The sequence below is a fragment of the Hippichthys cyanospilos genome, chromosome 14 (genome assembly GCF_059441005.1).
Source record: "Hippichthys cyanospilos isolate Australia breed blue-spotted pipefish chromosome 14, RoL_Hcya_1.0, whole genome shotgun sequence".
Lineage (NCBI taxonomy): Eukaryota > Metazoa > Chordata > Actinopteri > Syngnathiformes > Syngnathidae > Hippichthys > Hippichthys cyanospilos.
This window is the reverse complement of record NC_142382.1, coordinates 4,584,233-4,610,303: the sequence shown is the minus strand read 5'-3', so window position 1 is coordinate 4,610,303 and position 26,071 is coordinate 4,584,233. Positions and strand designations below refer to the sequence as shown.

General features: G+C 39.4%; 1 protein-coding gene across 1 annotated transcript; it reads right to left on the bottom strand.

Moving 5' to 3' along the window:
• Nucleotides 1-910: 910 nt before the first annotated feature.
• Nucleotides 911-19,967, bottom strand: htr1d (5-hydroxytryptamine (serotonin) receptor 1D, G protein-coupled). Its single transcript, XM_088432970.1, has 2 exons — nt 19,737-19,967; nt 911-4,479 (listed from the first exon to the last, which is right to left on the bottom strand). The coding sequence occupies exon 2, from the start codon at nt 3,980-3,982 to the stop codon at nt 2,831-2,833; it is 1,152 nt and encodes a 383-aa protein (XP_088289096.1). The 5' UTR covers nt 3,983-4,479; nt 19,737-19,967; the 3' UTR covers nt 911-2,830.
• Nucleotides 19,968-26,071: the final 6,104 nt, after the last annotated feature.

The window sequence follows — 26,071 nt, the reverse complement described above, 5'->3', positions numbered from 1 at the left end:
CAACTATAAAGGCTGAGTTTCGGGAGAATAATAATAAATAAATATCTTACCCGAAGAAAAATGGGGCCATGGCACTTATATACGGTTAAAATATGACCATTTTATCTCAGTATGATTGAAAACATAATCATTTCCCTTCATGTTGACATATTGTTTTGTCCATACCTCGCACTCTACTTTGTATGGCGAGCGTGTTTTTAATGTATTCCTTCTTTCCAGCACAGTATTGTTTTTTTTTTCTTTTTTTTTATTGAGTAATGCCTTTTCCCTTCCAGTTGGCGTAATAAGCAGGCAAGCCAGCGCTTAAACAAATGTCAAACACTCACCGCTGCTCCCCGCGCCGACAACGCATACATTTCAATCAAGCCGTGGCCTCTTACACACTCAGACACACACAAATACTTTCAAGAGCATACATGGAGAGCAATTTGCTGAACCTTTTAGGTTAAGTACTTTACTGTACCACACAAAACATACGGGAGCAGCAGCATACAGTACAACATGGAGACGGATACATTTGATGGCTTTAAGTGCTTCCTAAAGCTGGATCGCATCCAGGCTCGGTCCTCGCTGGCCACTTTATTAGGTACACCTACCTGCGAGGCTACAAGATCGGAAAAAAGAAAAAAATGAGCATTGTTCGATTGCATACCAACATATTGGTAAATTAATACTTTATTAGTGGACGAACATGAAAAAAGATGCATATATATATATATATATATATATATATATATATATATATATATATATATATATATATATATTAGCATAGTAGCTGCGTTAGCGCTTTTACTGTTGCTGCGTTCACTGACCACTCATAACACACACACACATATATATATATATATATATATATATATATATATATATATATATATATATATATATATATATATATATATATATATATATATATATATATATATATATTAGCATAGTAGCTGCGTTAGCGCTTTTACTGTTGCTGCGTTCACTGACCACTCATAACGTGGGAAATCTGAAACACACTTAACTAGCAACAAATGTATAACTTACTGATATAAACAGAAAAAAATATGAAGAAAGATGAGATTTATTCTGGTTTGCTATTGTTTTTTACATTGTTACAAGTGTTGGTGCGTCTTAGACGTGGTAACGTAGGAAATGTCAGAATTTGACCACAAATTTAAGGGTGTGTCTTATACATAGGTGCGTCTTATATTTGGGGAATTACAATATATTAAGTTTTAGATTTAGGTGCAGAATTATTATGTCAACAGTAAAAGAAATAATTTATGACCATTGTTGTGATTGTTTTTCTAATCTATTTTTTGGAATTATGGGTGTTAGCGGGGAGCAAAAATGTCAGGTACGTGAAGGAAATGCTCCAGCAAACTTGAAAGGGTCTATAACTGGAAACTTTACAAATAATCTCAAACATTAACTAAATTTGGAGTAATTCTTGGCGGTTTTTCGTTTTTTTAAGCCGCTATCCCTCGCACTTTGAAATGTGCTGCAATCGGTCAGGTGTACCTAATTTTGTGGCCAGTGAGTGCACATCCCTGCTAAAAGATTCATCATTCTTCCTCATGTTTTCTAGATGAACGCTAGAGTCCGTACGTTTCCGCATGCAAGTCTTTTTCTTGAAAGCTGGCGTGGTATGGCACTGAGTAATTGCTTGTAAAAAATAAATACATCTACTATATGCACATATCTTCACAAGATGGAAAATTTACATCAGATGGACTATACTTATTGATTCTATTTTTACTCTAAAAACATATGGGTCAAAAATGGAGGACCCAACTTTTTGAGCTGATTGAATACCCCCAAAAATGTTGACAATGTTTCGTTGGGTCATATTAATTACCCGCAAAACCAAATTTGGGTGTTTTTTTTGCAAAACAACTAAATTTTGGGCTCGTTTTGTGGCATATTTGACCATATTTGTTGTTTATTTAATCCTATAATGGGTCAAAAAAAAAACACACAAAAGGTTATTTATTCAAGAGCAAAATTGGGTTAAATAAGTAAACCAAATTTATTTCAATTTTTGGTGGATTTGTGCAAAATTTGGGGGATTATTCATTTGACCCAACTTTGTTTTTGAACCCCCAAAATGGGTTAAATAAATTACTCAAAAATTATTTATTTAAGCCAAAATTTGGGTGTGATATCCATTCCAACTGTTTTATATAAAACAAAACAATTTTGGTTGTGTTGTTCAAAACAAATATTGTTTTCCATTAAGTAGATTATTCTGTGACTCGATTTATCGTGTTTTTAATTTCACAAGAAAAAAAGGTCAAATAAATCACTTTTTAAACTATGTTTTTATGCCAAAAAGTTGTGTTAAATAAATGACCTAAATGTTTTCTTAAAAAAAAAAAATAATAATAATTTTTGGCCGACAAACAGCCCAATTTATTGGTTGTTTGGTAGATTATTCTTTGGACCCTACTTTTTGAATTATTCAACCCAAAAAGGCTAAAATAAATAACCTAAAAAGTTACTTATGTAAGACAATTTTAGGTGATTTCATGCAAAACAGCTTGATTTTTATTTTGTTATTGTGATGAATCATTTTACTTAATTTTCTTGTTGTATTTTGACCCAAAAAAATGGGTCGAATAAAAAACTCGAGAAGTGATTTATTGAAGCTGGGTTAAATAAATAACTTTAAAAGTAAAAGATTTTTGTTGTTTTGCTAATAAATTCCCTACTACATTTATGATTCGTTTGACCCAACAATTTATGGTCTAAAGAAAACCCCCAAAAGTTGCGTCGGTCCGTTTTTTGGCCCAATTTTCGACCCATCTGATCTTAGAGCGTTTGTCCCGTTTGGTCTTCAGGAGAAGCGCCTGAACTTAATGAGTTTCTGGAAGGCCTGCTTGAACTCGTCGTTGAAGACGGTGTAGATGACCGGGTTGATGAGCGAGTTGAGATAGCCCAGCCAGGTGAAGACGTCAAAGAGCAGCGGGTGGAACCAGCACTCCTTGCAAATGGCCGTCACCAGCGTGCCCACGAAGAAGGGCAGCCAGCACACGATGAAAGCTCCCAGGATGATGCCCAGCGTCTTGGTGGCTTTCCTCTCGCGGGCCGCGCACAGCCGCTTCCTTTCCAGCACGCTGTCGGCCAACTTCACCTTCACGCTGTTCGTAAAGAGAGGCGAGCTCCCCGTTCCTGAGTGGACGTGCCCTTCCTGGAGATGCCCTTCCTGGTTGGATGAAGAATTGAGGGAGCACAAGGACGAGCCCGCCGAGGTCTGGATGAGCTGCGCCGTGGTGAAGCGCTTCCCGGACGACGTGGGCATCTTGAAGATGCGGGAGCGGGCCGCCACATAAATCCGTCCGTAGAGGATGACCAGGAGCACGGTGGGGACGTAGAAGGCCCCGAAGGTGGAGTAGAGGGTGTACGAGATCTGATCCGTGTTCACCAAGCACTCCGTCAGCTCCTCGTGGGCTTTGGCCTGCCGCCAGAAGAGCGGAGGCATGGAGATCGATATGGAGATCACCCACACCACCCCGACCATGATCCCGGCTCGGCGCATGGTGCGGCGCTTGGAGTACTCCAGCGCATCCGTGATGGCCCAGTAGCGGTCCAGGGCGATGACGCACAGGTGGAGGATGGACGCCGTGCAGAAGGTGATGTCGGACGACAGCCAGATGTCGCATACGATCTGCCCCAGCGACCAGGTCTTGCTCACCGTGTACACTATACTGATGGGCATCACCAGGATGGACACGAGGAGATCCGTGACGGCCAGGGAGCCGATCAGAAAGTTAGCCGGCGTGTGCAGCTTCCTGGTCAGGAAGATGGTGGCGATGACGAAGGCGTTGGACAGCACCGTGGCGAACGTCACCACGCCCAAGAGGACCGACAGGGAGATCTGGAAGCCCCAAACCGCCGCCTCGCTCCAGTGGGGAACCGACGTCGTCGGATCCGGAATCTCCGTGAAGTTCCCGGCGATGTAGTCCAAGGAGCCGTTGAACATCTCCATCTTGTATAGGAGCTTCAGAAGAGCCTCATCGCCAAACTCGAGTGCCTGCTTAAATCCCCCCGCGCCTCGTTTTTCATATCCACCCGGAGCCGACGTCCGATCCCATCGTTTTGCGAGCTAATGGTCCTGTAACCCGAGCCGACTTATTTGTCCATTTCAGTTTGGGAACATCGATTGGGCCCCGCTTACATGAGCGACGGATCCTCATTTGTATTCAGCTTCTGTCAGGTAGCCACTTTTGTCCCTCTCCTCTTATCACATCTCCAAGAGGCGGCCGGCCGGCGACAACACCTCAACGCCCAACCTTCGTATCTATCAACCGCTTTAATGGGCTCCTCCGTTTCAATAAGGCGAGGCGGCGCGCGACGTGCGCTACGATGATGACGACAGATACGCGGGCGGGCTCGTCGTTATCGCCGGCGGAGTCCTCGTGGGGCAGATCGACCGTTACGTGATCCGAGTCGAGACTCGCGCCGAGCATGTTCCTCGGCGGTTCTCTGCGTGCGAGGCAAAAAAGGGAAAAAGTTAGTTTGCGTTCGGTACCTCTTCCATAATCTCTTCCTCCGTTTATATACAAACAAACAAACACCCACAAGAATGATGACCAACCTCGACTTATAAATGGATTTCACGCACGATCATCCGCAGCCGGCTTTTATTTATTTACTCTCCAGTCGAGCGTGACGATCGAATCTCCTTGCGAGGTTAAGATTGGCTAACTTTAGTGTAAAATTGAATTAATCGCAGCAATCTTCGGTTTATGACTTGACGTTTTTACCCTTTGCCTCAAGCAATCATTAGAGTACATAATGAAAGCCTGATAATCAGATTAAAGCAGAGGTGTTCAGTTTTTTCCTCTGAGGGCCGAATAGAGAAAAAATGTACTTTAATTTATTGAACACAGTGTAAATCAATTAAACAAGCATGCATTGACTAAAAAAATTCTACTGCGGGCCATTTCAAAGTATATTTTTAGTATATGCCCTGGGCCGCAAATATGTGGATGGTGGGCCGAAAATGGCCCCCGAGCCGAAGTTTGGATAAACAGCAAACAGATTTTTTATTTTATTTTTTTGTACTGTAATTAACATTGTAATTCTGGGAAACTACAGTGTCTAAAATGTTGCTGTTTTGAAAAAACAAAATTCATTTGAATTGACCCTAAATTGGGTATTGTTGTTTTAAAAAAAAAAGAACGGTTTCAAGAATGTGTGTTATTTAGTTAGTACAAATGCTGGAGGAATTTGAATCAAAGAACAAATCACAAAAAATCAAGATTTTGGGGTTTTGCGGGTCATTGATTTGACTAAGATTTTAAATAAATAATTAATTATTCAATTAAAACTATGCAAACTTGCCTACCTATTTTGATGACGGATTACCAATTTGCTAGAGGTACACATTTTGAAAAATTATTGATTTGTGTTATACTGTATGTATAATCAAAAAAAAAAATTCTGGTTGTTAAAAGGTTAAATAAAATAGACATTTTTAAAAAGGAAGGTCTTTTTGCTTGTATACAAATGGAGTACCAGTTGGATTAAAAAGAACCCATTATGGATAAAAAAAAAACATGACGGGTCCAAAAATATTGACATAAATGGACACAACAATAGATAAATATAAATAAATAATCATATACAATTATTTGGGTCAATTTGACCCAAACTTCTGGATAGTTTGATACAAATTTCCCCAAATGAGCACAAAACAACCCGGAAAGTTGGGTCCAATTGACCCAAACATTGGGTCAGTCCTTTTGTGACCCATATTTGGGTTATTTTTGACCCAACTATTTTTAGTGTGTGACTTTTTAGTCCCTTGTATATCTTTTTTTTTTTTAAATCTCCTCAAATGTGTTGAAACAACACTATAATATTTCGCCCCTTTAAATATTAACCAGCGTATTTATCAAACATTGCTTTGTTTCTCCGGCATTCCATCTCGACGACATCATCTTTCATTCCCAAGGGAACGCAATCGCATGAGAGTCTTGTCCAAATCTATTGTTAATTTCGGATCCACAATAAGGACGACAGGTGGCGAAATGTAGGCTGTAGGATTGCGCGCCAATGTATTTTCAAGACAAGCTAGATGACGTCCAAAACCATCTCCATGCTAACCAGTAAACCACAAATGATTTGGGCCCGCTCGTGAAAGGATGAAACGGAGAGAAAAAAAGAGAAGATTGGCTTGTCAGAACGTGGCTTTAATATGTTATTGAATTTGAATTATTTGGTATTTATTTTCGCAAGTTTCACATCAAGCAGCGTTGGCTTTTTGATGATGGATTTTTGATCAACTCCAATTCAGTTGAGTATTTTTTTTTTTAACTATATCTTTTGGGCTTGTTTTGACCCTCCTTTGTTGTAGAAATGATGATATACAGTATTCCATAAACATTCATGTTTGGGAATTTTCGTGCAACGTGAAACATAAATTCTAAAAATTAAACAATGGACAAGACAGCAAAGGAAGCCGAAAAAAATACGGGCCAACCTGAAACGTGCAAAATTCACTTTTGCGTAGGTGTAAAGTGGAGGTGACACCGTTTGTTTTTTTTTTGCGTGTGTACTCATGAATCGAGCCGATCGCCTTGGGGAAGAAGTTGCTGGCGTAGTGTGAGATTGTGGTCCAAATAGACTGTAGCCTCTTGCCTGAGGGGACAAGCTGTGTCCAGGGCACATATAGACAAACTATTCATCCTCACATTCACATCTACTGATGATTTAGAGCAGTGGGCCCCAACCTTTTGTCCGCCCGGGACCAGACATGAGAGTACAGATTTTTCACAGACCGCCAGCCAATCGTTGACAGGGGCGGTTCTGATCTATACTCGCTCTCGGAAACTAATGTCCAAGTGGGGATTGGGGTGTGTGTGGTTTGGGGCCGGGGGGGCGGGGTTGTTGACGTAAATTCCCGGTCCAAACGTACTGTTTATGCTCCACTATTTTTCATGCTTGGGTACTCCTACAAGACACGTGGTTTGCTCCAGGCGTGATCATCTACCAATGAAGGCAGGAGTTGCAATCTTCGCCCGCACCAACTCCCGCTGTTAGGTAGACCAAGAGAGCAGTGCCAGTCTCAATTATAAAAATCACACACTGTTAGGTAGAGGATAGAGGCTTCACCGGAGCGTTGTAAATCTCTTAGCTAGATGTTTTTTGTACTAAGTTGGGATTTCAAGTGTAAACTGTGATTGTTATCATGTTTGTTCAGCTACAGGCTTTGCTTTAATTAGACTTCTGGGCGCCGCTAATATGAGCTCATCAGTGAGACTACAGCCACTTAAGATTGATTTTGCTGGATGGGAAGGGATAACAGTACAGTTACTGTATAAGGTTTAGTAATTTAAGATTCAAGTATATGTATGTACTGCAGTAATAATTGTCTTAAATATTATAGCAGGAAGACTTTTCACAATTAATTTTAACATTAACTTTAACCCATGACAACAACAGAGCCAGAGCTGAACGGTTTGTTTATTTATTTATTTTTAAAGACTTAACGGTCACATCATCAGCTAGCAGACAAAACCGGTGTGTTTGGTACAGATTCAAAAAAAGTACATACACGGAAAATCCTGAAAAGTGAATTTAAGAATAGTTGGAGACCCTCATGGAGCCAAATGTGTTCCATGTAGTCAGTCTGACGCGGGACATCTGCAGAGACTCAAATGCAAAGCCTGGATTACGAGACTCTTGCTGATCTGTTTCATCTTTTCGCTGTCTGCTCTCTGTGTGAACGTTCTTTCATCTGAATCCTGCAGCCTTTGTGCAGCTATAAAAAGTTGAAATGAAAAATAAAACATACTTTGCTTTTGTTGTATAGGAAGCAAAGCTGTAGTAGTTGGATGTGGACTCTGACTCAAATTCAGACTCAACAGTTATTTTTTTGTTTTTGTCTAAAACTTGACCTGGACTCCTTGGCATTTGACTAAAACTTGTAACTGATTGTAATTGACTCCCAAAATATTCTTAACCGGCTCGCACTTCACGACCGGGGTTAAAAAACGTTCTTTTAGTGTTTAGCATGATGTAATTTGTTTCATTTTGTTGTCGTGAAAATTGTACATTTTGGTATATTGTTTTTGGGTTTACGTTTGATCTAATCTGGACCTGGATTTATAATTCTTACTTTTTGGGCTCATACTTGACTTGGACTTGGATTTTTATGACCGAGGATACAGATTAGCAAATTAAGGGAGCAGATTAGTAAACTGAAGTTAAAATTTATTAAATGGAGGGTGCCGATGAGTAAAATGAGGGTACAGATTAGTAGATTGAGAGTACAGATTAGTAAATTGAGGGAGCAGATATATCTTTTTCCTCATACCTGGCATCAGAGGGGCTTTGTATTATTCGCCTCTGTGTTATTGCATTATTAATTAGCGCATGTGTGTAATGAAACCTGCAGCCTAAGAATACAGTAGACTACCGTGTTACAGCGTCCGTCTTACGTTATTTTAATGTTGCGACGTGGAATACTGAGTTTTTTCATCCCCTCTTTATGGTATTTTCCCAGTTTTGCGACAAAAACAACTGTCATGACCCTAGGGGCTTGGCTGTATTTGTGTTGTTTCGTCTCCATCCGCAAGCGTTTTTAGGTAATCACACAAATTTTCAGTTGTCGTCCCTGCAACGCGTCACTACAATTCTGGTCTGCTATTTGTCGGCGTCTCGTCAGGGAGATGCTGGTCCGCAATTGGTCGGCCTCACTTGTTTCAAAATGGCGGAACGGTGAAGTTGTGAGTGGTTACAGAAGCGTATTTATAGTGAATTTTACTGCTTAGTTCAAAGTTGAAAGGGTTAGCCATGGGTCCCAAGATTGCTAGTGATGTTTAAGAGAGAAGTAAGAAGATGATTTTTATGGAAACCATGCTGGAGATAACTCTTATTAGGGCATAACTAGCGCCACTCAAAGGTAAATAAATCCTTTCTATAGTTTTTTATTTATGATGTTTTCTGTACATGTATATTATATAGACGTAGCACTTACGATACTATTCTAGTACCGATTTCTAATATGTACAGTTTGGATGTTTTTACTCGGGGTTCGAAAGGCATCAGCTATTTAACATAGGTTTGGATCGGTGAATTCGCCTTGCGAGCCCAATTAATCTCGTAACACGGGGGCCCAATAGTTTTCTGCCATAGAGGCAAAAACGATCCCTAAACTCGAACAAACGGTAGATCGACCTGTTGTTTCCCAAAATAGATTGCGTTGGACCTCGGAGCTTCCATTGTATTCCGGCGTTACTTTCATCACGTGTGATAGATGCTTTAATGGCCTATCTGTTTACATATCAGTCAAGTCAAACACGAGGCTTATCTCCTTGCGCTCTGGTTTACGGGACAATGAGATAATGAGACGGGTAATGAATGGATGAGAGGAAAAGATTTCCAATCAAGAACAGGCCCCGGCGAAATTGGGCTTGCGTGAAAAGGCATTAGTTCCTCCATCTGGTTTTGAAATGAAATGACACGAGGGCAGAGCCAAAAGCAGGAAGCTCTAACAACTTCTAAGCGGAACGCATCCACCGTACTGTACAAAACATCATAGCCCCATTCATGAGAAAATCCAATTCACTCGCGCTTGCAGACTTGGCCCGAGTCCCACCAGATGCCGCGCAGTAATTCGTCGGCAGCACCGGGTGAAGCGCCCCGTGAACCCGGCGGACTTGCTAATGCCGCATGTTCCCCGCCGGAGGGGGAGGGGGGGGGGGGGGGGGGGCTAATTGATTTAACTCAGCGGAGGTAGAGCCATCGCCGTTCGTCTGTCAGCTCCTGTCTGCTGTTGATTCGAGCGTACGCTAAAGAGGAGCCGGCCGAGAATCTCGGGAGTGTGTGTCTGCATGTGTGTGGAAGAATATGACGAAGGAGAAAAAAAGATTAGACTGAGGAGAATGAGTGATAACTTCATGGGAGCCTGGAGACTCTTTAACAATTAAGCAAAATTGGACCGCTATGTTGGATAACCCAAGACGGAAAACAGATGAGCTGCGATGTTAACAACGCGAGGCCGGAGAGGCACTTTGACATCAATTTCAGACGACAACAAAAACGGCAACCCCCCCCCAGGGGGTGATTAGGTTTTATTCCACCGACTAAATACTTAAGTCACTAATTTGATTTATTTAACTCAGCAATTATTCAAAAAATGGGTTTGAAGCACTGCAGGAGTGTGCGAACGTTTTTGTTTGAGGGCCACACAAAATAAAAATAGAAATGCACAGGGGCCATCTTTCAATTATTTGAAATTCTATATTATTTATTATTTATTACTTATTATTTATGCACAGATCCCGATCAGCTAATCTGAAATTGGGCCTGATCACATCATTTTTAGATGATTGGAATTGGGTGGGGGGACTTATTTGTCTCTTTTTTTTTCATTTAAAGGTCTAAAAGTATTTCCAAATGAAAACAAAAACATTTACCCTACTATAAACAACATAGAAACACAGCTGTAAACAGTTAAATTAAATACAGCCAACATTTAAACATTTAAATGTTTTAGGCTACTTGATTTTTACTGCTTCTTCAAAGGTTTTGTATATTTTTCCTAATAAAACAAAAATAACACTTAAAAAAATCATTCCAGAAGACAATTTGGAAACGTTTTTTTTTTTTTATTTTTTTTTTTACTGTATTGCCAAAATATCGAATCAGGATTCAGTATCGACAGATCCTCAAAATCAGCTTCTCAGATCCAGGTGCAAAAAATTGTGATTGTTGTGATTGGAACATCCCTATTATATATATCGTTACTCGAGAAGCATTATTGTGGTAAATCGGACCTTGACACAGGGCGAAAAAGTGGTAGAAACAATTATTTCATAAATATACCCTTGTGTACAGTATTTGCAAAAGCTCTGCAGTATGTAAATGAGTATATTAGCAGTAGTGGCATCTACTCTTTTTCACAACTAGACTCGCCCCTAAAAATGTATTCAATGGCACGGGACATTTAAAATGGACAACGGGTCCACGAATGGCCCCCGGGCCATAGTTTTTACACCCGTGGTTTAGTAGTGGTAGTGGCAAAAAAAAAAAAATCAATGCATTTTAAAAAACATCCCTTAAAACTATTGTAATACAAATTTGGTTCGTTGGTTTGGTTTAGCGTCTATGTGAGTCACGTCACCGCTGGAACAAAGGTTACACAAAGTCAGACTTTTAGATGCCAGCTGAGCATTAGAGCGTCTCGTTATGAGCCAGATGTCCACTTTTATTAAACATTTTATCCGGGCCAAGTGTCCCCTTAACAAACATGCTTACCTTCCACTCCCGTGTTGTTTGAGGCTAAAATATAAAACAACAGTAGTAGGGTTTTGTTTTTCCAGCAAACATTCAAAAGATGAATAATTGATAGCGTGTGGAGCAGAATGGACATATAAAATATAGATAAGTAGAAGTGTTGGAGCCCTCAAGATTATTGGCATGGTAAAGTGTAGTCTTCAAGATTAAAGCGCAGTCAACTCTAACAGGTTATATTTATCTATGTTGGTAGCCAATGCTACCAAATACATTTGAACCAGGGCTGCAATTATCGATTATTTTTGGTATTTGGATAATCTACAGAAAATTTGAAATTCTCATCATGTATTTATTTATTTTTTTCGTGGTGAAAACAATTATAAACACAAAAAACCAAATAACTAGTTTCTATTTGTTTAGGAATGCCCGACGTTAATCCGTTTTTGATCAATTTTGGTGAGAAAATTGTGCTTAGCTACACACTTGCTAGCTAGCAGCTATAACGGAGCCCAAACTCGCAGGAACATGGATGCTTTACGTATTTATATGGCAAAACGATCTCCACTGCTCAATATTACACTGGTGAGGTGTTCACTGACTGCTCACAACGTCGTAAATCTGGAACACGCTAAACGAGTTTACAAAAGATTATATTTATTCTGTTTTACTATAGTTTTTACATTGTTGCCAAACTCTTGGGGCGTCCTGTACACGGTAACATAGAAAATACCAGAATTTGACCCTTAATTAAGGGTGCGTTCTATACACAGGTGCGTCCTATATTTGGGGAATTACGGTATTTGCATTATAAACAGACGAGCCCTTCAAGTCAATTTTCCACGAAGCCCCCAGAAAATTATTCGCCAACAACCTTTTAGGAAAGAGATGAAAAATGATATATTCTTATTTTTGTACGGGCAACGGTGGGGGTACATCCGTGGTGTTTGCAGATGCCCTAGAGCACTTAGAGTAGGTGTTCTTCCCAGAGGCGTAGGCGCACACGCACATGCACCATCTGCACCACCCCCCCAACCATCCGCCTACGCACTCATGCAAATGCAAGTGAAAGATTTTTTTCTTCCCGATTTTTTTTTTTTTTCATGAGCACGCTCTTCATGCAATTTATAATATAGGCCTTTGCAACATGTAATATTGGTAGACATGGATATTCTCTGTCGGGATTGTCATGTCTCCTGTAGCTGTAATGAATCACAGGCATGATGACCTAAGGACCTAATCACGGGACGGAACAGGATGGGGTCTTTCGCCATGTTCCTGGGAAAGAAGATAGCAGTGATTGCATGGACTGATAGTGTATATGGACTCCCACCTACATCCCCCACTACCAGAAAGTGATTTTTACCTTGCTGCAATAATGTTTTCATGACAGCAAGTGATTTTGTAAGTAGGGTCAACCATCACAAATAAAAGAGGGGCGGACAGAAAGTATAACCAAACTGGAAGGAGCTCTGAGAAGGTGCGGGTTCCTGTCCATTCTCCTCTTGAGTAAAAGGCACTTGTCTTCCTTCCTGTTTGTTGTTTATTAAAACACTGTGCTAAGTAATACTTTGTGCTACTCCCTGTATTGTCAAGTTACTTACATTTTAAAGCTAACACGCATACAAAAACAATTGATGGCGCCAATAGAAAAGTAAATATAATCTGATTACTTTGACGGTATTAAGTAATGCATTACTATTGAGTTATAGAGAAGTAGCATTGTTTCAAGGTTTGGAACAACTGTAAGTCCCCTTTGCTCATTTCTGTTAGCATGGATATGCTGTTTTGCACTACATGTTAGCATTCGGCTAGCAGATGTTTGCCAGTCCAAATTATATCATTTGATTGACCGTTTTTGCATTTGAATATAGAATCTATGGTTTTCTTTTGCTTTAAGGGTCCATTTTATAGTATTTGATGTTTTCCATGTTACAGGCAAGGGCGTGGCCAGTAATCAGTAGAAAGGCGTGGCCAGGGGGTCACATGCATTGTCTGGGTATTCTAAAATGATCATTTTGTTATATTATAGAAATTTTGCATAGAAAAACAGACAGATAAAGGTGTCCATGAAAACTGCATGGCAGAAAAATGACAACCAATCAAAACTGTCCCCTTGTGTAGGTGTGGCCAGAAAGTGACAAGGGGTGGACTTACCCCCCCAATTTAGCTCCGCCCCTGGTTTACCGCTTATTCTCTCTCGAGTCTGACTTGACTAAGAGGCCACGACTGGTCGCCAGCCAATCACAAGGCACATATCGACAAACAACCATTCCCATTCGCAGCCACACCTCAGCAAATGTTGGAGTTTTCAATGAACCTAAGCTTGTTTTCTGAATGTGGGTGGAAGATGGAATCCATGGAGAAAACCTACGCTAGCAAGATATGTGCCAAGCTCACACAGGAAGGCTGAAACCTGAAACCTCAGAACTGTGAGGCTGCCCCAAAAATCAAGCGATCGAAGTCCAGATAAATTAGAAGCAAAACGTGGAAAAAATGATTTTCTTTGAGTGCCTGTTGCATGGCTTTTAAGCAACAACGTGGGCTGTTCTTTTGGCTCTTAATGCCCATTGGCAAAAATAAGAAATTCTTCTGACCTATTAAGGCTGGCATGGATAATATCTTGACCAAACTTCTTCTCCAAAACTTTTCCTGAAGTTTATTTGCATAAATCTGATTAATATGCATCGCCCTGACATCATATTATTCATCTTCCAAAAATAATCCCCTCACAAAGAAAGTCGGGTGCTTCCCAAACGATATTTTTCACTGTCCTACACGTCATAAATTTCAGGTTCCACAGCTCGGATTTGACCCTTGGAAAGTGGAGCAGGTACCGTACGGATCTAGGACACTTGAGAGGCCCTTCGTTAAAAGTCTAGAAAATGAAGCTGACGTGAGGAATGAGATTCACTCACACAAACACAAGGTTTTATTTTTCCTTTGTAGTGGGGACATTTTTGAACTCGATAGCCTAATTTTTACAGCATCATATTCAGTTTTGTAAATATCAGTACTTAACATAGTAGCCGATACCAGTATTGGTCACTTTCTTTGAGAGGTTTTGTGTTCGTGAAAGAGAAATTTGGAGAGTAGAAAAAAATTGCTATTAATTTCATGAAATTCAAGGACAATACTACTGAATATGTGTGAGATGTAACTACTTGGTGATTTTTTTTTATTTTAATTTTTTGTGCATTTTTTTTTCATTGAACATGAACGAACAGTATGCCGAAAACCTGAAATCGAAATCCTTTTTTTTTTTTTTTTAAGTACCCTTATTTTTCAGGCTATAAGCCGCGAATTTTCCAGTGCGCCTTATCTACTTTTTTCGTTTTTTTTTTTTTTGCTAGTCATCAGGAGACAAAACTCGACAAAAATTTTAAAAATAAATCATTAAAATTATTTTAAAAAGTCTCAATTGAAAAAGATTGTGTATAAATGTTTGTGATGTGTAAATTTGATATAAGGTCTATATGACGGTATTTAAATATTTATGATTGTATGTATGAATTATCTGCAATGAGTTTATATGTTCACTTAAAGAATCTAGCAATTAAACTTTGGGAGAGAGAAGAAAATGCTTTCAAAGAATTGATTTTGAGTTTGAACTGCTATTTAACTCTGCAGGATTCTGTTAGTGTTTTGTGAAAATAATCCATCCATTTTTGCATTAATAAATTGGTGCTAAATATGCAGGCATGCTGAGTCTGTTAAAGAGGGGATATTGCTTTTGGCAGGCAATATTTTTTTTAAAATAACTATCAAAAATTTAAAAATTTCCATATAACATATTTTTGCGTAAATATCTGACATTATGGAATGCGGTTTATAGTCCAGTGAGGCTTATTCCTGAAAAAAAAACGTTTTTTTTTGCTCAATTTTTGCCGATCAAAGCAAAATTTTCGCAAAATTCCGTTTTCGTGCTTCAACACGGAAAATTTAATAGAGCGTAGTGTTATTTTTATATCACAAACGTTGCCAAAATCTCTCCTCATTCTCGTAAAGTCAATGTGGGATTTGGGTCTCGTCCCATTCCTAATTACTGCGATGAGAAATGACAACAGCCCGCTTTGGCTTACAATCGTCTCCGTTGCGCCACCCGAAACAGTTTTGTCTCAACGGCGAGACTCATCCAGAAGTTTATCTTCATCTCTATTATTGATCACATCTTCCCAACATCTCATCTTTGCTCCGGCGGGTTGCGTTTCATAGCCCAAAGGCAGACCTTTTTTTTTTTTTTTTTTTTTTTTCGCGGCGCCATCTGCTCAATTGCTTCCAAGCCAACTCATGTGCCGACGACTGTAAACACTTAGGAGGGCCTGCGGGGCCAGCGAAGTGACGGCGCCACTGTTGAAAGGCACCTCAAAGCCTTCCCGTGTGTTTGTAGTCATGTTTTGCCGCTTTGAGGAGCGTTCAATACACAAAGCGTCACTAAAATTATCTCGCATTTGTTTCGTTGCCATCCTGCGCTGACAGACCTCAAGCAAACAGTATTAAAAAAAAAAAAATGGAGGGTGATGTGTCCCCCCAAGTGTGTTATAATGATGCGTGAAATGTCATTATTCCTTAGTTACAGTTGCAATGAATGTGTAGTGTGTTTGGAGCGATATTAGCATTTTAATTGCTATTTTGGAAACGGCGAAGGTCATTGGTGGATTTGAGTACACTTTTGCTGAATTATTCATAAAATAATTCAGACTTGCTTTTGTTAAAATACTCAAAGGATGAAGAATTAGGCAACAAAGGCAAACCTTAACTTGTGGATTGTTGAAGTCTGTGCCGGGTTTTAGCTACACCCAGAGTTATCATTGTTTGCGATTTTTCATGTTTGTTTATATTTGATTTTGACCTCTGTTTATTAAATGCGGTTACTTTAAAAATAAAATCTCAATTTTAAGGTCATCCTGGATGATTATGATTTTAATTGAAGTAATAAACCCGACAAACATTTATATGAGCGATTTTTTTAATTAAATAACCCCTTTGGAAAAGATTTATCGATAACGTATCGTGATTTTACATTAGCGCTGCGTCTATCGAGTATTTTGGTATTCAGAATAAATAAAAATAGCTTGGTGAAATACAAACATAAACACAAGACAAAATCAAACATTTACAGTTAATTATGATTGACCATTAATCAATATTTCTTTAAAATAAACAGAGAGACAACTCAATTGCTATGGATAAAGGAAATAAAGTCAAAATAAAGTGACGGCCACAGAACAAATTTACGTCAGCCTGGTTTTGTTCAAAAGTGATCAGTACAAACGGCAACCGTCAGCATCAAAGCGAATAATTTGATGTGTAAATTTACGAGTAATTTGCGTCTTTAAAGTAATATGACTACTCAAGAGGCACTCGAGACTGCTATGTTGCTAATTTATGCTAGAGTTTGTGATAATCGCTAGCAACAGTTGCTTAGAATAAACTGTCAGCATAAATACAATACTATAATTCCCCATATATAAGACACCCCCCCCAAAAAAAAATAAAAGCCAAAAATATGGGGTGCAGCCTACAAAAAGTTACTTAAAGAAAATTTATGTTTTTCAATTTTTTTATTCAAAATTATTCGACTTACAATAATTTCCGTAACAGGACGAGCTAGAAGGTCAGGCGTTAGTTGGCTGTTAGCAGCCAATGCCTGTTGCAGCTAACAATAGCTTGTGTTAGCTGAGGTTGTTTATGGCATTATTTTAAAATAAAAGAAGCGAGCAAACTGAACCAACGTCCGAGTCCATCCTTGGAATATTACTAAAACCGAGAGTATCGTGTAAAAGCTTCCATCTGATTCAATTACGAGTGCAGCGGTAAACGACTTGCTTATTAATTGTTTTTTTAATTTATTTTTTGATAAAAACACAAACAAAGATAAACTTGGTAGAACATGGACGGTGCAAAACTTCCAATGCATTCAACGTTTCACTTGCGAGGCATTCACTGACCGCTCACAATGTAGGAAATGTGAATCACACTTTACGCTCAACAAATATATAACTGATAACGAGTACGAATACAAGAAAATATGAAGAATTTACTAAGATGAGACTGATTCTGTTTTGCTTTAGTTTTTACGTCGTCGGTAAACTCATGGTGAATCCTTTACACAATCAAATCAAGAATACCAGAATTTTACCATAAAATATTTGGGGAATGACGGTAAATTACTTTTTAGCGGCCTGAATAAGCCACAAGAAATCTTGTGGCGTCCGAACCTCATCCCATTTCTTAAGATGCTTTTAAATGCTGAGCATTGCGTTGGTTACCATGACAACCAGGGGCGGAGTCACCCATAAACCAAGATACCCTTGTTTTCCTATTTAAGCAAAAAAAAAAAAAAAAAAAAGCTGCCAGAAGCAAATTCTTCGACAGTCCCGCTCACCTTGAAGCTTTTATTTTGAAAGCCGATCAATTATTGCACGTGAGGAAGTCGTGAATCATTTTCCGCGCCCTTTCCTGGCACCCTTGACTCCGAGCCCCACCTGGCCCTGAGTGATGTCCGTGATTTGCAACCTCAGACACCAAGCGTCCTTGCAACCGTGCACTTCCTTTCGGGATATCTTGGTTTTTTATTTTTTTTTCTACCATGAAATATTCATCATTAAGCCCGATTTGTACAATTAGCATAACAAGCTGGAAATGAGTGTGGAGAACAGTCCCTCATTTCTTCAACTATATCCTAATGCATTTCATTTCCTCATTAACTATTTATGGGCGACTCCATGACACCACCGCGAGGATTTTCCTCACCGTTCTAATGGCTCTGATGTCGTCGCGTTCACACGCCGCCAAGCACGGTGCACCCAGCGCGTTTTTCATCCTTTCCTTTCATTTCAAGTCACTTTCACGCTACGGAGTTTTTTTTTTGTTTTTAAGGTTTAACTTTGGACTTGTGACATCACTCCACGAGAGCGGAAACAAAGACGGATGAGGGTGAGGAGAGCGCGTATAAAATAATCCGCGAGACATCCTCATAGGATCATATGAAGTTCCCCGGCGTGGGGAAAATTCATCTGCGCCCCTCAGCCATCATCCTTATGAGCCGCTCTGCATAATTGAAAACGAGCAGCAAACAATGCCAGCGTGTGGGATGCAGGGTAAACAATTGTCTGGCTATTATGTCCCGTTGCTGATGACGCAATAACTCTTCCATAAGTGACGATCGGACGCCAAAGGTCTGAGAAGAACCGAATTCATTTGGTAGCCTAGCCTCAAACGAGTAGGAACTTTTATAAATGAAAAACAATGAAGACTGAATGAGATGCTGGAATTTGTATGATTTCTACATTCATTGGAGTATTATGAACTGCCAACTGTTTTCAGACAATGAAAAGAAATGAAGAAAAATATATTCCTGAGAAGATTCTTAGACAGGTTGTTTAAAAATCTAAACATTCAATGCCAAGAACGTGTTTAGACGTTTTTCTGAGCCCATTTTGAGTTAAAATTGAGTAATTATGATTAAGTTTTAGCTTATTTATAAAAGAAAAAATGCAGTTAGAAATGTGTACAAATCATGTAGATCCAACATATCCAAGATCATATATATATATATATATATATATATATATATATATATATATATATATATATATATATATTAATAAGTAATTTTAGCTATTTATAAGGAAAACATCTGACTTTATTGAGTAATTTTAGCTTATTTATAAGGAAAACATCAGACTTTATATCAGAATTTATATATATATATATATATATATATATATATATATATATATGTATTAGCTAAAAATGTGTAATTCTGAGTAATTTTAGCTTATTTATAAAGAAAACATCTGAATTTATAAGGTTAGAAGGTTATATATATATATATATATATATATATATATATATATATATATATATATATATATATATATATATATATATATATATATATATTAGCCAATCAAATGTCTCCTTAAAAAACTTCTGTAACCTTCTAATGATTCAGTTTGACCCACAACAAGGAGGTTTAAAACGTAAAAATAACGTCCTCGGCATTGAATGAGTTGAAATGCATTTTTGACCTGTACGGATCTCCCGTCGTCAATGGCAGTGAATGAGTTAATAGCAAAGACTAGTATTCTCTTTAAAGATCTCGGAGCGTTGTGGGGGTTCACTGTCCACTCCAAGCGATAAAGTCAAAATATTAGGAACACCTCAGAGCGTAATGCGGAGCACATTTCCACACCACTGCAAAGCACATAGATGGACAAACAGATATACGTGCAGCTTTCATTTTGTCTTTATGTTCCTATTTTTGTTATTGTCATCAACTATTTGGGGTTTCAATCTCTTTTGTTTTTTTTTTAATAAAATACAGGCAACTGTTTTTACGATGCATCTTTGGCCAAATATTAGGAACACCTGCAAACCACAGTAGGAATGTTGTGGGGGAGTTCCAGCAACAACCTCCTCTTAACGTTTTATTTTTTTAAACACAGAAACGCACAGAGATCAGAAAGAAAGAAAACAGAAAGAAGACTCACCGTGGTGGCTCCAGCCCGCAGATGTATCAAGCGGGGAATCCCGGGGAAGGGGACAAGTCCTTTTTACGCACGTCGCAGGGGGCGCAGGCGGCGCAGGAGGCGCGCAGCATCTCGCGTGCGTCCCCTTTGCTTTGCCGCGGCGCATGCGGCTCGCCGTTGCATTTCGCCGGCGGCGGGTCGGAGTCGCTCTGACTTGACTCGAGCAAGTGCGCTCAAGCGTTGCTCGGTCGAGGGGGCGAGCTCGTTCCCCGCCTGCTTTTGGAAAGGGACGAGCGGGAGCGGGCGGGAGTCATCGGCCCATGCGATGGGCTGGATGGGGGGGCCGCCAACTAGTTGCGCTCGCTCTCGCCGTGTGCGTGTGCGTGTGCGTGCCTTGCAACGGAGGCAGGCTGCAGTCGCTCGAACAAGGCGGAGGGTCCGAAGTCATTGAGTGAGTGAGTGAGTGAGTGAGTGAGTGAGTGAGTGAGTGAGTGAGTGAGTGAGTGAGTGAGTGAGTGAGTGAGTGAGTGAGTGAGCAAACGGCTGAGAATGTGTGAGTGAGTGAGTGAGTGCGTGGGTGAGTGGGGGAGTAAATGACTGGGTGAGAATATGTATGTGATGACATGATTGACAGATCAAATGAGCGTGAGTGAATGAGTGAGTGAGTGAGTGAGTATACATCTAAGTGAGTGAACATGAGTGAGTTAGTGAGCAAAGGCCAATGAGTGTGAGTGAGTGAGTGAGTGAGTGAGTGAGTATACATCTAAGTGAGTGAATGTAAGTGAATGAACAAATGCCTATGAATGTTTGAGTAAGTGAGTGAGTGAGTGAGTGAGTATATAGCTGAGTGAGTGAGCGTGAGTTAGTGATCAAATGCCTATGAATGTGTGAGTGAGTGAGTGAGTGAGTATACATCTAAGTGAGTGAACGTGAGTTAGTGAGCAAATGCCTGTGAATGTGTGAGTGAGTGAGTGAGTGAGTGAGTGTGTAAATGACTGGGAGAGTGAGAATGCGTATATGTATGAATGAGTGAGTGACATGATTGATCAAATGAGCATGAGCAAGTGAGTTTGATACTTTTTTTTCATGCTTGTGTGTGTCGAAAATCAATTGTTTTTTTTTTAAATAATGAGAATAAATAATAATGAATCTGTTTATTACTTTTTTAAAAATAGCATTGCAGACCATGTCAAAATGTATTTTCAGCGTATGTCGCGGGCCGCAAAAATGTGGATGATGGGCCGCAAATGCCCCCCGGGCCGTAGTTTGGACACCACAGTCTTAACGTCATGAGAACGACTAATTTCTGCCACTTCCTTGTTGAATATGAACTATTCTGAAAACAAAAAACTGAAACGTTGATCTCTTGGACTCATAGGAGTAATTTCTTAGAAACTTCGCAAACTGGGGTGAACATTTATGTCACCGTTTATGGGGGGAAAATAATAAAATAAAAACGTTTTTTTCATACAGCACATACACTGACAAAAATTGCAGGAGTCAAAGTGTTCTTTCTCTTATGACAGTAAGTGCGGGGGAGAACTTGTTCCTCGACATTTTGCCTTTTTCCTCGGCTTATTTGCAGAGGTGAAGTTACACGTCAGCGGGGAGCAGCCGTAAGAAAACGTCACGGCTGATAAATCCTTAGCGTGACCTGCTTTAACCACATCAGAGCGCTGGGAAATTTACTGTGTGTAGTAATATTGAGTAGAAGTGAAGAAAAAGGGGCTGCCAAGAATAAAAGCTATCGTGACCTTAGGCAATGCTTCCCTTCGGATGGATGGAGACATTTTGGACATAAAGAGTCGCCGACGTGACGTTCCATAAATAGGTTTGATAATACAAATGTTGGAAGAAAATTCATGATGATTGCAACGTGAGGAATAATGGAAAAAACTTGTCATTTGTTACAAGACTGTGGCCGTTTCGATGCTAATCATTAGCTAACATGCTTCATTATACTTTGGAATGGCGCTGTATAAATTGAAGCTTTTGGGGTTATTATTTTCACTCTTAAAGAGTTCTTAAAATGATTAGTAAGCTCAGGACTTCCCCGTTTGTAAAAACATGCCATTTTTGAGAAACGTTCTCTCGCCAATTTTTAATGCTAGTTCTCAGCCGTAGTGCTATGACAACTTCAAGTTTCTGGTGTTTAAATGCTAATCGCTTGCTAACATGCTTCATTATACTTTGGGATGTCGCTACATAAATTTAATCTTCTCTATTATCTTCACACTTGAAGAGTTCTTAAAATAGTCTTATTCTTCTTTCATGCTAGTTTTTAGCCATTGTGTTACGACAACTTGTTTCAGTGGACTTTTAATGCTAATCGTTAGCTAACATGCTTCATTGTACTTTGGGATGAAGCTACATAAATCTAACCTTTCGTAATTATTATTTTCACACTTGAAGCGTTCTTAATATTGTCTTATTCTTTTTTCATGCTAGTCTTTAGCCGTTGTGCGATGACAACTTCTTGTTTCTGTGGACGTTTTAATGCTAATTATTAGCTAACATGCTTCATTATACTTTGTGACCACGCGACATAAATTTAACCTTTGGCAATTATTATGTTCGCACTTGAAGAATTTTCTTTAATCTTTTTATGCTAGTCCTTAGCCACAACGCTAATTTAAATGTCAATCATTGGTTAACTTACTTAATTATAACTACTTTGGAAACGTGCTACATAAATGTAAGGTTTTATCATTTTATTTTCAAATAATTGAATAGTTCTCATTGAGCTTGAGTCTCCCCCATTTGTAAAAACTCACTATTTGTAAAATAGATTTTCAAATGTTTTTTCATGCTAGTCTTTAGCCATAATGCTATGACAACTCTCGCTAATAAATGGTAACTGCTAATATTCAAATTAGCAGCAAGGACAGAGACGTGTGACATTTTTTTTACTTCAATAATCACACGTCTGCCTGACTTAACCTGTAAATATTGTCACTTCTAAATAAGACTTTAACCTCCGCGCAAATGCGTAGCAAATCACAGAGCAACCAATCTTGGCCATTCATTAAAAGCCGTTGATTGAGCTCGCCGGTTCTCAGTCTTCTCTGCTATTTTCAATCTTTAATTGAATCAATACGGTGCTCCTTGAAAGCTAATTAGAAAGCTCTTCAAGTATAGAAAATGTTAATGAAGAAACGGAGCTCATTACTCATGCGCGTGAAAGACTGAGAAACGGTTGCGCCGTGTGCGTGGTTCTGAAACAAGTTTTCCGAACATCTGTTTTTCCGCGAGACGAAATTTGAAACGCAGATGAGGAATTTTGCAGCAGATTTAAAAACACATCCACCAAAACGCCACTTTAAGTCGTATCAATGCAATATTTACTTCATGGAATTTTAAATGGAAGTTTAAATGTAACTTTCTAGGTAACTTTAGCTAAAAAGTGAAGCGTGGAGAGTCTCCGTCGCCAAAATGCTTGACTGTAGCTAATAAATGGTGTCATCAGTTACACCAGCTTTTCAAATATCAAAACTCTCCTTCCTTTTTGCTTCTTTTTGTCTTTGTATTGTGATAATACAGCGAAAGTGCCCAGGGCAAATCTATTGCGCAGTTTGTCTGAAAAGTTTCCAATACGAACACCAGATGTCGCTGTTTTTCACTGTGTTAGTACAGTTTAACTGCCATTGCCACAGTTTTTGACTGTGATTAGTTTGCAATTGTCCGTTGTTTATCAGTTTTGTGCCATCAAGCGTTTTATGCTAGGAGAAAGGAGATTATTTTTTTTAATTGCTTCAAAATCTTTGTTAATGAAGCACTGATCTCCTATAAATGCAATTCAGCATGAAATCATCCTTGTATCAATTAAAATGACACGATCACATTTTAACCAAACTTAAACAAGCCATTCTTGCTCTTTCTCAGAATGGATCAAATTCTTGCTGACGACGTTTGAATAACTGCGACTAACGACTAACGACTAACGACTCTTGGAAAAGAACGGCGCTGCTTTTGATCTGACCATTCACTTGATCTTACCTCTCCTCCATCTCACCTACCGTTTGTCAAATATCAATCAAAACAAATGAGTTTCTTGCTGACGGAGCACAAAAGCTTGGATGGTTGGAGAAATGCTGAAAAGGAAGCTCAGCTAATCAATCTGACCTTTCATTTTAATAACCTTGGACACATTTTGTCAAACTGTTCGTCATAACTGTTAGCATTCTCGTTGACCCTAAAATCTTGGGAGAAAATGTGTTGGAAGTAAATAATAATAATCTTGCACGTGAAATTGTACATGAATGCGGAGCGGTAAAACTTTTTAAATACAAAATGGAAGAAAAACTAGACCTTAAATTCTATACCATAAGGCCCGGAAAACTAGACCTGAAAAACTGAACTGGAGCTCTGGATCTGCAACATTAGACTTAGAGGACTAGAACCAGAAGACCTAGACCTGGAAAACTCAAAGTAGTCATGATAAATGCGTACACAACAACTTGAACAAAACACTTGAAAATCACGGTTAGGCACACACAAAAAACGGAAATTCATATGAACCTTAAAAACACTTGAAAATCACAAATGTATTTGTGCGAATAATTGACAAAAATCCCTTCAAAAAGTCTTGATCAAAAATGCGGAGTCTGCCCTGCCCAAAACTGAGACAAGGCCGGGTAAAAATACCTTCGATTTCGAGGCGAGACCAACTGGAGAGCCACATCGCTAGGGTCAATTTCTTAACACGTATTTTGGCGTCGAACCTAAAAAAAAGGCATCACCCGAGTAGAATGTAATGCATAAGACGTGGGGCAAAAATGGAGAACTCATAAAAACGTCCATTTGAATGAGAAATTTCATTCCGGCACATCGCTGATGGAACAGCAGAAAAATGATGAGGAAATGTCAGCCTCATAAGGAATGCGCAGCTCCTACACTTGTCCCGAATGACTTATTTAAATAAGTGAAGTCCCAAACCCAATAGCGTACGCACGCATTTATATAGATGGCGACAGCTGCACAATAACCCGGCTGTCATCTGTCAAAATAATGCACGCATCATTAGAGGCTATTGTTGTGATTAATGGCCAATAAACCTCAAAGGCCCGCACACTCGTCAGCCCACTTTTCGCTTATTTTCCCGATGACGGTTTGGTATGTCTGCGCTCGCGGATGGAAGCTTTTATGATTTGTATCGATGACTGAGATTTGTTGTTTTGGGAAAATCGGGAAATCAATCAGGAATATGGCGCGCGTCATTTCCGACAACCTAGACAACCTCCCAGACTTCGTCCTCAGAATTTTCTCCAAAATAGTTCAAAAGTGTTGGAAAATTGTCACTTGACACAAGTTTTGTCGCTCTGGAGTTGCCTCGAAATTTAAGGCGCTTTGACTTGTTTTTTTCCTAAGTTTTGGACAGGGCAGACTAGAGTTTTGATCAAAACTGATCAAGACCTCTGGGTAGAGATTTGTGTAGTCTCGCTTTGAAATCGAATGTAATTTTACTTGTTCTTGTCTCAATTTTGGATAAGGCAGACTGGATTTTACATCAAGACTGGTCAAGACCTCTGGGGCAAGATTTGTGTGGTCTTACCTAGAAATCGAGTGCAATTTTGGTCTTGTCTTAGTTTTGGACAGTGCGGATTGTATTTTCAATCAAGACCGGTCAAGACCTCTGGGGAAAGATTTGTGTGCTCTCGCCTAGAAATTGAACGCATTTCACTTGGTCTTGTCTCAGTTTTGGACAAGGCGGACTGGATTTTAGATCAAGACTGCTCAAGACCTCTGGGGAAAACTTTGTGTGGTCTCACCTAGAAATCAAACGAAATGTTACTTGGTCCTGTCTCAGTTTTGGACAGAGCGGATTGTATTTTCAATCAAGACTGGTCAAGACCTCTGGGGCAAGATTTTTGTGGTCTCACTTTGAAATCAAACAGAATTTTACTTGGTCCTGTCTCAGTTTTGGACAGAGCAGATTGTATTTTCACTCAAGACTGCTCAAGACCTCTGGGGCAAGATTTAAGTGGTCTTACCTAAAAATCCAGTGCAATTTTGGTCTCGTCTCAGTTTTGGACTGGGCCAATTGTTTTTCAATCAAGACTGGTCAACTGGTTTTGTGTGGTCTTGCCTAGAAATCGAATGCAATTTTACTTGGTCTTGTCTCAGTTTTGGACAAGTTTTAGATCAAGACTGCTCAAGACCTCTGGGGAAAACTTTGTGTGGTCTCACCTAGAAATCAAACGCAATTTTACTTGGATTGGATTTACTTGGATTTTTGATCAAGACTGGTTGAGACCTCTGGGTAGAGATTTGTATCTTTTATTCACGCGGATACATTTGTGATTTTCACGTCTTTTTAACATCAACAAATGTATTCGCGGCTTTTCGGAGTCACAAAC

What these genes read in the sequence shown, in the direction of transcription:
- htr1d (XM_088432970.1), bottom strand. Translation starts at nt 3,982, where the DNA reads ATGGAGATGTTCAACGGCTCCTTGGACTACATCGCCGGGAACTTCACG.